The following is a 12984-nucleotide window of genomic DNA, read 5'->3' as shown; positions in this document are numbered from 1 at the left end:
GAGTGACAGGTACCATCGAACATAAGGCTACAGTGGTCGGAAATGTCATATTTTACTGTAGTGCCTGTGATATATTGACATGGGTAGTTGAGAGAGTTCCTTGTATTTGACAGGTGTCCTTGTCAACAAAATGATTGAGAAACTAAAGACTGGATTTTCTTTGGCACAACTCATCTGTGAATTGACCACACCGATCCTAGCTAGCCGGCTTAGGGACTATATAGGTCGCAGTAGATGAGCCGGTGTTCAGTAAATAGTACCGGCCAGTTGTTCAAATAGCTAAAGAACTGATGAGAAGAGAGAGGGAGATATTACCCTTTATTAATTAACTTGCAATAAGCAAGGGACACCATACACACCGTTTTATTGAAACCATGCCCGCATACATATACACATACATTACTACACTCTATGTATGTATGTATGTATGCATGTGTTTATTTATTTATGAATAAGCATGCATATATTATCCCTCTCTCCGGCCGCTAGTAGGCCGCAACAGCAGCCGCCGCCGCCGGGCAGGGGCAGTTCTTGATGGGATAAATGGGGTACATGGTGATGCCACAGAGACCGCCCTGGGTGCCGACGTCGCGCTTGAGGCGGAAATATCCCTTCTCGCCCCAGTCGGCGCCCCACGAGTTCTTGACGATCCAGTACTTGGTGCCATCCGCGGTGGCGCCGTAGCCGACGAGCAGCACGGCGTGGTTCAGCGACGTCCCGCACGGCCCCGTGAAGACGCCCTCGCTGTAGTAGCCGATGCCGCCGGCGTCGATGAGCACGGACACCGGCTGCTTGTACACTGCCCGCTTCAGGGCGGCCTCGTCGGCGTTGTTCATCACGTACATGCTGTCGATCTTCACCACAGGAGGCTTTTTCTGCATATGCATGCATGCAATCATACATCGATTATATTGATTGGTCATTGATATATAATACTAAATGAGTAGTACTCTCTCTTTAATCTTAGCTCAGACAACTTATTACCGCGTCGAATCTGCAGGGTAGATGCTGCTGGGCGTCGTAGCGCTGGTAGTAGGGAGTCTTGCCGCACTGGTCGAGGGTAAGCCCGTTACTGATGGCGTACAGCATGGCGTAGTACGTGTACCCGCCGTAGGTGCAGTCGCCGGCGCCGGAGCAGTCGAGCATCTGCTGCTCCGACAGCGTGAGCAGGTTGCCCGTGACGATGGCGTTGACGCTCTCCACCGCGCCCACTGCCGAGAAGGCCCAGCAGCTGCCGCACTGCCCCTGGTCCTTCACGGCGGTGACGGCTCCGTGGTCTCTCCAGTCCCACGCGTCGGGCGCGTCGCCGACGGAGGCGGCCAGCTGCGGCGGCGACTCGTCGCTGGACGACACGCGCACGCCGCTGGCGAGCCTGGCGGCGGCCTCGGAGTCGACGACCTTGGCGCCCGTGTACTTGCTGACGAACTCCTCCTGCGTCAGGTCCGCGAACTTGTTGAGGCCGAGCTTGTAGGGAACGTCTTTCCTCTTGTTGAACTCGCCGATGTGCCTGGCGTTCGCCTTGAACGCCTCGAACCTGCTCTGCTTCTCCCTGAGGTCCCGCGACACGGTGTGCACGCTGCGCCACCGCTCGTACAGACTCCACATGCTCTCCTCCGACTCCAGGTCCTTGTCCGTCAGCAGCAGGGCACCCTTGGCCGCCACGGCCATGGCCAGCATTGCTGCTGCCAACACAAGCGCTCGGCTAGCTCCCATTTTCTTCACCATCTCGATGGATGGATGCTGCCGGCTTTCCCCCCCCTCTCTCTCTCTCTGTGTGTGTGTGTGTGTTGCGAGCGAGTTGTGTGTGACTTGTATGTTCGAGTATGAGCCTTTTTTTATAGGGGGTGCATGGCCATCGGGGACGAGAAAACCAGGGTCCGTGTGGCGGTCAAAATAAAGCAGCAGCGATGTCTGGTAATTCATGTTTCTTACTTCATGCATAATGATACTCTGACCTTGGTACTGCTTAGGATAATGGAGATTAATGTAAACAGTTGGCTACAAGTGGCGATCCATGGATTGAGATACGTGTGCTAGTGCTACATATGTTTCTGTGAACAAGTGGCAATCGATGGACTATGTGATGTTTAGCATGTCTCCATCAGCGTTATTTATATCTATCATCTACATCTATAAATATTTGTTCTTCTATATGTCATCCCTTTTTACATAAGTAGTTATATTAGATATATATTTTGCTCTGAATTTTTGTAGGTACGTATTTATCATACCCTTAAATATTATATATATATTAGTTTTTCTTAATATATTGTTTAAAGTATTAAAATGAATAGACAAGATGAGAGATAATCTCGATATATAGAGACGGATGAACATTATTAAGACGCCGCTGCAGGGTACGGTATAGGAGAGAAAATATCCTCTATGTATAAAATGTATATAAAATCATGTACAGTGCAGATCATCCTTTACTGGAGCGAGATAGTCTTGTTACTCCCTCGGTGCGCTATAAGAGACGTGATTCTTGTTTTCCTAACGAAGTCAAACATCGTTAGATTTAACCCAACATATATAAGAAAATATTATATTTTATAATATATATTTAGTAGTCTTTAATACTCCCTCTGTAGAATTCGTTTGAACAGTTGATTTTATATATGTCTATATTCAAATTAATAATAATGAATCTAGATACATATATATATAACACGTACATTAATTATTGTATGAATTCAATAAAAAAGCTAAAATGAATTTTAATTTGAAACGGAGGGAGTATATTTTTACAATAAATTTACTTAGAGGTATAAATATTGTCAATATTTTTTATAAACAAGAAAAAATGACTGTTAAATTGACACAGTTCAAGATATTCTTGGAGATGTACTTTTGCGTATATAGAGTATAATTTATATGATATATATAACAACACTGTCTAAACTGGGGGACACAACCCAAAGCCTTTACATGTTAGGTAACTGTACTACTAAGACTAAGGACACGGCATTTTACTACTATGCATACAATCTTTTATCTTTAACATATGATAGTATTTTATACTTAACATTGACCAGTTGCAGGAGCTCTTTTTATGGATGGAGTAGTACGAGGATCCAATGGCGCGCGGTTGGGCGGAGTTTGAATTCAACGGGATAGGATGATTCATGCACTTGCGCGACCACAGAAATTATATTTTGCGCTACAGAAAGTCAGAAGCAGATGTGAAACGAGAACAAAAAAAAAAAGGAGATAAGGTAGTATAACCATTTCATTATTTGTCCAGTTACCTTCCCTAACAGCGTCATCGTCGACCGTGGATTTCAGTGGCAATTACCTTTTCCTAACAGCTTGAATTGGACAAAGTAATCTATACTCATGGCTTCAACTTTATACGAAGACGAGCATGACCTCAAAGCATTTATATAAATTTTAGCTCTTTAAATTATAGATTTAGAAAGTTGGTAAAACACTTTAAAAAGTAAATAAAAAAGAGTTTGTGCTCTAACAGTTTTCCATTTATTAGTTACTAATTTTTTAAAGTTGTCAACAAAAATAAGTGGTCCGCTTTTTATTCTTATCTGAATTGAGGACAGAAATATGTATCAACAATCTTCCTTAACTTCTTCAGCGGCGACTGCAGTATATGATCCGCTACACATAATGGCAAGGTGAACTTTCCTACAGAAACGATGGTATTTGGCAATGTAGGTGGAAGGTCAGACGACTTGATCGATTATGTGTTCATTTTGATTTTGGACGGTTTTTACTAAAACGATTATTATAAAAGCAGACTGAAAAGCTAAGGCGTTCAACAGTCCGCAACAGTTTTTGGCGACCAGAAACTGAAAAATTCCAAACAAACAGGGTCGTACATGCATGGCTTTTTTTAACAAGCTTTTCTGAAAATCTAGCTGTACAGAGAATCTGGCTATAAAGATAATCTGAGTATCGTGAGGATTACATATGGAAAGAGATAAAAGGGTTTATAGGGTTTAGGATATAAACAGTGACAGATTTCTACTTTCGTAACGACTCCACCAATTTTTTTTTTTGTTCACATTGATTTTAGATGGTTATCTATATGTAAAGTGATTTTCACATAAGCTGCCTAAAAAACTAGACGTTTAGCAGTCCTTGGCAACTTCTAACGGGCAAAAGCTGCTGAGAAGCCGAAACAAAGGCCCGAAGGGTGCAACACCACCTACACTGCCAAATGTCATCAATCAAGCCAAGCCGTAGCTCAGAATTAAAGAGACAAGCAGGTATACACACGGTACAACCCTCAAGTTTGTTTCTACTATGAAAAGGTGTACCTAGTCCATCAAAATCCGTCAGATGCTTGAGTGCATCAAATAAACATCCACATAAACGGTTCAAAGAAATCAGGAATGCTAGCATTTGCTTACACAGAAAGGAGCTCCATCAGTTTGTATTATTTCGGTAGAAAGAAATCAGAAAACTAGTACATGCGGCTGGCACATCATGCAGAAGCCGCCAACAGCTCCCTTTCAGCTCGCTCGCGGATCCTCCTCTCCAACTCCGGCCTGAAGTGCCTGATAAGTCCCTGCACAGGCCACGCCGCAGCGTCCCCGAGGGCACAGATAGTATGCCCTTCGATTTGCTTCGTGACCTCCTGAAGCATGTCGATTTCCTCTAGCTTCGCGTCACCAACCTTGAGCCTCTCCATGATCATCCAGAGCCAGGGCGTGCCCTCTCGGCAGGGCGTGCACTGCCCACAGCTCTCGTGTTTGTAGAAGTAGGACAGCCTGGCAATCGCGTCGACAACGTCCGTAGATTTGTCCATCACGATGACAGCTGCGGTACCCAATCCAGACTGCACAGCCTTCAGCGCGTCGTAGTCCATCAACACATCGTCACATATGTGCTTTGGTAAAAGGGGAACGGATGAACCGCCGGGAATTACTGCAAGCAGGTTGTCCCATCCTCCTCTCACACCTCCACAGTGCCTCTCGAGCAACTCCTTCAGAGGTATGCTCATTTCCTCTTCCACGGTGCAAGGCTTGTTCACATGACCTGAGATGCAGTAGAGTTTGGTTCCGGAGTTGTTCTTGCGCCCAAAGCTTGCGAACCATTCTGGACCACGCCTAAGAATTGTTGGGGATACAGCCACAGTTTCAACATTGGTCACAGTTGTGGGGCAGCCGTAAAGCCCAGCATTGGCTGGGAAAGGTGGCTTCAGCCTAGGTTTGCCCTGCTTCCCTTCAAGGCTCTCTAATAGGGCAGTCTCTTCACCACAGATGTACGCACCAGCACCAAAATGAATATGCACATCAAAATCATAACCAGATCCACAAGCATTCTTACCGAGAAGTCCAGCTGCATATGCTTCCTGCCGAGCTTTCTCGAGGTTGAGACGCTCATTCACGTATTCACCTCGAATGTAGATGTAAGCAGCTGATGCCCTCATTCCAACTCCAGCAATAAGGCATCCTTCCAGAAGCTTGTGGGGGTCTTGGCGCATGATTTCTCTATCTTTGCAAGTTCCAGGCTCACTCTCATCAGCATTAACAACAAGATAAGAAGGGCGTCCATCAGAAACCTTGGGCATAAAGGACCATTTCAGACCAGAGGGAAAACCTGCACCTCCACGACCCCGAAGACCTGATTTCTTCATTTCATTAACTATCCAGTCTGCCCCCTTAATCACCAAATCCTTGGTCCTATACCAGTCACCTCTCTTCACCGCGCCTTTCAGAAAAGGGTCATGCAGACCATAGAGGTTGGTGAAAATGCGATCCTCATCTTTGAGACCACCAAAGTGAGTCTTCTCTGGAGGGGGTGGTGGAGGTGGAGGCTGTGGTGTGCTTGACGTAGTGGCAGCCTGGGTGCTAAATGATCTACTAGCAGGACAAAGACCAGCACCATTGAGAGAACAAGCAGACTGTGCCCTTGAGAAAGAATAAAAGTACTCAATTGCAGCCTGAAAAAAAAGTTAAAACTGAGGGGAATGCCAATGAACCATAATAGCCTGAGAAATAGCACACCGTTAGGGAAAAAGTGCTTCTACACTCTTCACAAATTAATATATTCATAATTAGTTTACTGCAGTGACTATCAGAAACAAAAGGTCGAAAGATTCATTTCCCAAGTGATTAAAGCAGTCACATAAGAGGCAACCTTCATTAATTCTTGAGGCATAAGAGCATCTCCAAGAAACGACATAAAGGCTCCACAAAACCTTGTTTACAGGCGAAATCTGGATTTTATTAATCCAACAGAACCCCATTCGTCACCCGCAATTATTTGCGTCCCAGAAACGAGGCCAGGCGTCCCTCAGATTTGCGGGAGTAGATTTCTCCCCCCATCCGAGTCCTGCCGTAACCAGCGACATGCAATCCAAAAAAAGTGCTAGCGACATGCATTAAATGAGCCAGCGATTTAGACAAAATGGGCCTACGATTTTTAAAAGCTGGCCCAGTTTTGTTTTCAGTTTTTATTTTGAGGGAACTGCTGGAGTAACACCTTGTTTCACCCCTACAAAATTTTCTGTATGTCCCCTATAATCAGTTTTTGGGGAATTTTTTTACATTGCCTTTTGGAGTTGCTCTAACCCAGAGGTATGAACGAAATACTAAGAATAAAATAGATGGAGTATTTAAGATGCTGAAGTTATTTGCTGCCAGCTGCCAAACCAGTGGCCTGTCCAAAGATGCAAAAATATCATGTTCACGTTCAGCTTAACAAACCATTCTCACTTATTCCTAAAGGTCTACACACAAAGATTCCATACAGAGCCCCTTTTATTCCCTATTAACGAACACCTGACCAGGTTTACCCGATCGAAGAAAAAAATAATCCCTCCATTATAAGATATTTTGGCTTTTCTACACACATAGTTTTTACTATGTAATTAGATACATAATAAAAACTTATATTTGGATATATTAAGTTTAGATACATAATAAAAACTTATATTTGGATATATTAAGTTTAGATACATGATAAAAACTTATATTTGGAATGGAGGGAGTAACAACTTATAGTGGAATGCGCTCACAGGGCATAAGAGTAGCCAAAAGAGCAAAGTTCATCCCTTGTTTAGATTTTAGATCAAGAGTAGCATTAGTATAAATCTCCTTCGGGGATGCTGTAGACAAAGAATAGCATGTTCAGGTTCAGACTTTCAGCTCAGAATTGAACCTCATTGACATGTTCCAGTGGAAGCAACTCACAACAGGTACTGAATTACCGATTAATCATGCAAAGAGGGGAGGGGGCACTTTTCCCCTGCCTCAGTCTTTCGCCCATCACCAAACGTTGTCAATCTAACATGCCGTTGCGCTTGCGCCGGAGGGATTAAGTTCATCACCACGCGAAATAGTGAATTACATCGGCAGGCCAACAACTGGAACCCGCGCGGCCGCGCCCTACCCTCCTCGCCTCAAACCCTCACGAAAATGGGGTTACGACGCCAGGCCCATCTCCCGCGTGGGATTCCGAATCTCCTAACTAGTGGATCCAACCTAGCGAAACGCTGAGGAAGAGAAGGGAGAGGGAGCGGACCTTGCTGTCGGGGGAGAAGTTGACCGATCTGAGGAGCGCCCGTCGCAGCGCCATCTCTGCCTCGCCTGCTCCGCTCGAGTCGAAGGTGCCTGCCGGTCTGGTCGGATTGGGGAGATCGGGGAGGGGAAGGAACGGAGATCGTGGGGGAGATAGAGAGAGGAGCACCTCTTCCGTAACAATAATCGTAATTTAGGGGTGTTTGTTTAGTATTATAATTTGACTAAATTATATAATCTATCAACTTTTAAACTAATTGTTAGTTTAGATTTTGTTAAATTATATAATCTGATAGATTATAATCTCAAATAAATATCTCCTTAGACAGTGGTCCCTCTATTTTATTATATTTTAGTTTTCAAATTGTCAAATTGTCAAATACGAAAATTAAATTAGTTAAATTTAATTTTTGTATTCAACAATTTAGGAAATAAAAAATAAAATAAAGAGATTAAAAATTTGTCCCTACATAATTTTCTTTAAAATAATATTTATGTGAATATTCTCTAAAATAATATTTAGTTTTACTTTTACTTATTTATTTTATTTTCTAACCCTCTACAAAAATATTGTTAACCTTAGGCTAATGTGTAGTTGAGAGTGCAACTAATAGTTAGCTAGACTATTAGCTGAGGTTTGAATGTCTTCTCTAAAAATAACTAAGTATTACCTTGTTTGTTTGTATGTCTTCAGATAATTTTAAAAGCTAATTATTGGTTTTTATAAAACTAGACCTTAATCCACAAACATTAATCTGTATACTCCTACCTGACCTTCTTTCCATCTACTCTCTCTAGGTCCCGTTTTTTTACTTGCGAAGGATATTGCAAGTGATAATGGAATCTTTTTAAGTTTTAATTCAAAAATATGTAAAATGTATATTTTGAGATTTTAAAAATAATTAATTTTCACTTATAGCTTGAAGATATAGAACATATGTCGCGTATAACTAGAGATGTCAAGGAACCCGATACCCGCTAACTCGTAAGAAATTTCTCTATTAGGGTTAAGGTATGAGACAAAAATTATCCTCATAGGTATAAATACGAGACAAAATCTTTACGTATTAGATAAGTGGGTATGGGTTTAGGAAGTAATCATGTGAACCCGATTACCCATGAGTAAATATTCACCCACTAAAATTAGGTGTGCAGCCTAATAGACAATAAGCGAAACAACTAACCCTACCTCTTCCAACCCTTTTAATCATCCATCCAGCCAACCTAGACGGTTAGCCACTAGCCGCCCCACCCACTAGTCCATGTATTGCATGGTTAAACAATCTTTTTCTTTTTACATGTCAGATTTAGGGCCCGTCTGCATTTTTTTGCTAGAGTTTAGCTACTAAAGAAACAAGCATGGTGGCTAAAAGCACTATAGGGGGATTACCCCCGAACCCTAGGACTCACCGGTCAGTGAGCGCTGAGGAAAGAGTACCTAATTGTTAGGGGTCGTTAGTCAGTCGGAAGACAGATACGTCAACCCTGAAAGGACCCGCCCCAGCCGAACTTTGAGTCACCGAGCCTAGGGTCGAGCGTGGCAGAACCTGACAAGGGATGTCGGGCGTGTTGGAAGGGAACCACTCAAGTGGATCCCACGCCGGGCCTGACCCGCCATAAATGATTAGTTGCATTAATCGTGCCTCGCATCGAGCTATAGCGTGGGCTTCGCTCCGCTTCCCACTCTTGATCTACGGACCCCTTGGGCCGCATAGCGCTCAAGACCTACGAGCTCTCGGACTGCGACGCATTAATGGCTTGTGCGCCCCTCGGCCCGTGGCACACTTATGGCCTATTGAACTAAGCCTGAGTGCGTAGACCTCTCGCAGGGCACTACACAACGTGTTGCGTCGAGCCCCAGGCTACGGAAGCCAAGGGTCGACGTAGCCGGAACGATGGCACATGGGACCACTGTCGCCCCCACGTCATCCACCACGGTAAAAATGTGATAGCCAGACAGCCCCGGGCCCCACGAGTATGCGTGGACTCACCCGGGGTAAAATGTTAGATTTACCCTTGCCTTATAGCTCCTTCCCGGAAGCCACCACTGGCCGACCCATGTCCCGGCCTGGAAAAGGGAGAGGCTCACCTCAGGGGCAAGGGGGGTCAAAGAGAAAAAGGACGGGCCAAATAGGAGGACTTGGAGACGACTGGGCACCTTCAGACGGAGATAAACCCACAAGGACGAACATGAGGAGGATCACCGACGAGGACCAGGAGGCTGGAGCCTCACCAAACCAAGACTTAGCTAGAACTCCACCTTGTAGCTTCTAAACTCCACTTCCACCCTGATAAGATGAAAGTTGCCTAGAGGGGGGTGAATAGGCGAAACCTAAAATTTACAAACTTTAAATACACACTAAGGCTGGAGTTAGTCGTTAGAATAAAATCGAAGTGCGGAAGATTGTTTCTCTTATTATGAGTTGCTCAAATTGATGTTTATAACTTTGGGAGCAAACTCAAATCAATATTAGCAAGGAAACTTTAGAGAGAGAGGAAGGAGGGCAAGCAAATCAAGTGAAGATCAATGCAAGAGAACACGGTGATTTGTTTTACCGAGGTTCGGTTTCAAAGAACCTAGTCCCCGTTGAGGAAGCCACAAAGGCCGGGTCTATTCCAACCCTTTCTCTCTCTCAATCAGTCACACAGACCGGTCGAGGCTTCTCCTTAATCACTTGGGTCACTAAGACCCCGCAAGGATCACCACACACTTAGGTGTCTCTTGCTAGCTTTACAAAGCACTTATGGGAATAAGAATAGAGAAGGATAAAGCAATCCAAGCAACAAGAGCAACAAAAGAACATAAAACACCCACTCTCAAGTCACTAAGCAATTGAGTTGAATTTGAGGCTTGGAGGGGATTTGATCTTTGGAGTGTGTCTTGGAGTGAATGCTATTGCTATTGTATTGAATATGAACTTCAGAAAACTTGGATATAATTTGAAGGAGGTGGTTGGGGGTATTTATAGCCTCCAACCACTTCCTAGTCGTTGGCTGTTTCTGCTGTCGATGGGCACACTGGACAGTCCGATGGTGCTGAAAGGGAAATGTGCCCTTGGGCCATTTCTAAGTATTTTGGTGATTAAGTGTCCAACACAAGTGCTTAAGTGTTAAATTATGCCAAGGACTCAAGAAGTGCAAATCAAGATTAAAGGTATGTTTCTAGACTTAGTACATTGTTTTGAAGACTAATGTATTGTGTCTAAGTGCTAGAAACAGGAGAAACAATTATGGAGAAGTTGGCTGCGTACAGCCAAGATTCTGCTCAGTCTGGGTGCACCGGACTGTCCGGTGGTGCACCGGACAGTGTCCTGTGGTGCACCGGACAGTGTCCTGTGGTGCACCGGACAGTGTCCGGTGCGCAAGGCTGGCTCTGGCGAACTGGCTACTCTCGGGTATCGTCGGCGGCGTACGGCTATAAATCACCGGACTGTCCGGTGGTGCATTGGACTGTCCGGTGAGCCAACGGTCGGCCGAGCCAACGGTCGGCCGCGCAATCCGCGGGTGACGCATGGCCGGGCCAACGGTCTGAAGGGGGCACCGGACTGTCCGGTGTGCACCGGACAGTGTCCGGTGCGCCAACGGCTCCAAATCGCCAACGGTCGGCTGCGCCAAAACAGGAAAGAAATCTGCACCGGACAGTGTCCGGTGGTGCACCGGACTATCCGGTGCACCAGGCAACAGAAGGCAAGAATTGCCTTCCTGGAATGCTCTCAACGGCTCCTAGCTGCCTTGGGGCTATAAAAGGGACCCCTAGGCGCATGGAGGAGTACACCAAGCATTCTCTAAGCATTCCTAAGCACCAAGACTCCAATTCCGCGCATTTGATTCTTTGTGATAGTAACTAGAGCTCCATTTGAGTAGAGAACTCTTCGGGTTGTGTTGTGAGCTCGAGTTGTGACTTGTGTGCGTGTTTGTGCTCTAATTTTGTGTCTTGTGTGCGTTGCTCATCCCATCCTTACTTTCATGCTTCTTTGTGAACATCAAATTGTAAGGGCGAGAGGCTCCAAGTTGTGGAGATTCCTCGTAAGCGGGATATAGTGAAACAAAGCAAAACATCGTGGTATTCAAGTGGGTCTTTGGACCGCTTGAGAGGGGTTGAGTGCAATCCTCGTCCGTTGGGACGCCACAACATGGAGTAGGCAAGTGTTGGACTTGGCCGAACCACGGGATAAACCACTATGCCTATCTGTGTTGATCTTCTTGTGGTTATTGTGTTTTGCAAGAACTCCTCTCTAGCCACTTGGCTTTATTGTGCTAACTCCTAATCAAGTTTTGTGGCATTAAGTTTCAAGTTTTTACAGAATCACCTATTCACCCCCCCTCTAGGTGCTCTCAATTGGTATCAGATCCGTTCTCTTCAAGAAAGGGACTAATCGCCCGAAGGGATGGATCCTAAGGGAAAGGGGATAGTGATCAACGACAAGGAGAAGGAGTCCTTCATCAATGAGCCGAAAGACGACAAGCCTACTGACTCGGGCTCAAGTCATAAGAAGAAGGAAGGGAAGAATAAGAGGCGCATCAAGAAGATCGTCTACTACGACGACAGCGACGAGTCCTCTTCCTCCCAAAAGGACAACGATGACAACGACTACGAGAAAAGAAGACGGTTAACTCGAACTTTTCTTTTGATTACTCTCGTATGCCGCATAATTCAAATGCACATTTACTCTCCATTCCACTTGTTAAACCTCCTCACTTTGATGGAGAGGACTACGGATTTTGGAGTCACAAAATGCGTAGTCACTTGTTCTCTCTCCATCCAAGCATATGGGAGATAGTAGAGAGTGGAATGCAATTTGATAGTACTGATAGTCCCATATTTATCAATGAGCAAATTCACAAAAATGCACAAGCTACTACTGTTCTTCTAGCATCATTGTGCAAGGATGAATACCATAAGGTGAGCGGCTTGGATAACGCCAAGCAGATCTGGGACACCCTCAAGATCTCGCACGAGGGGAACGACATCACCATGCTCACCAAGATGGAGTTGGTGGAAGGCGAACTTGGGAGATTCGCAATGACCAGGGGAGAGGAGCCAACCCAAACATACAACCGGCTCAAGACCCTCGTCAACAAAATAAGGAGTTATGGAAGCACACGATGGACGGACCACGACGTCGTCCGCCTAATGCTAAAGTCTTTCACTGTCCTTGATCCACATCTTGTAAACAATATTCGTGAGAATCCTAGGTACACCAAGATGACGCCCGAGGAAATACTTGGGAAGTTTGTAAGTGGGCGGATGATGATCAAGGAGGCAAGATACGTTGATGATGCGTTGAATGGCCCAATCCACGAGCCTCAAACCGTTGCTCTCAAAGCAACGAGGAGCAAGGAAGTGCTACCTAGCAAGGTGGCGCAAGTGGAGGCAGTCAGGCTTAATAAGGAAGAAATGGCCCTCATCATCAAGCGTTTCAAGACGGCGCTAAAGGGTTGCAAGGAGCATCCCAACAAGAACAAGACAAAGGGGAAGCTCTCATGCTTCAAATGTGGTAAG

General features: G+C 45.1%; 2 protein-coding genes across 2 annotated transcripts; both read right to left on the bottom strand.

The window, feature by feature from the left end:
• Positions 1–301: 301 nt before the first annotated feature.
• Positions 302–1808, bottom strand: LOC103649327 (thiol protease SEN102). Its single transcript, XM_008673627.3, has 2 exons — positions 985–1808; positions 302–875 (listed from the first exon to the last, which is right to left on the bottom strand). Exons 1-2 carry the CDS (start codon positions 1723–1725, stop codon positions 486–488), a joined length of 1131 nt encoding a protein of 376 aa, XP_008671849.1. The 5' UTR covers positions 1726–1808; the 3' UTR covers positions 302–485.
• Positions 1809–4237: 2429 nt separating this feature from the next.
• On the bottom strand, positions 4238–7665 carry LOC100282384 (NADH-ubiquinone oxidoreductase 51 kDa subunit). Its single transcript, NM_001155295.1, is given in 2 exon segments — positions 4238–5902; positions 7486–7665. Coding segments are annotated over 2 exon segments (1515 nt in total). The 5' UTR covers positions 7540–7665; the 3' UTR covers positions 4238–4441.
• Between the last annotated feature and the right edge of the window lie 5319 nt (positions 7666–12984).

This window comes from Zea mays, chromosome 2 (genome assembly GCF_902167145.1).
Source record: "Zea mays cultivar B73 chromosome 2, Zm-B73-REFERENCE-NAM-5.0, whole genome shotgun sequence".
Classification (NCBI taxonomy): Eukaryota; Viridiplantae; Streptophyta; class Magnoliopsida; order Poales; family Poaceae; genus Zea; species Zea mays.
Note: the sequence above shows the minus strand (reverse complement) of the source record. Positions and strands in the feature narration are given on the sequence as shown.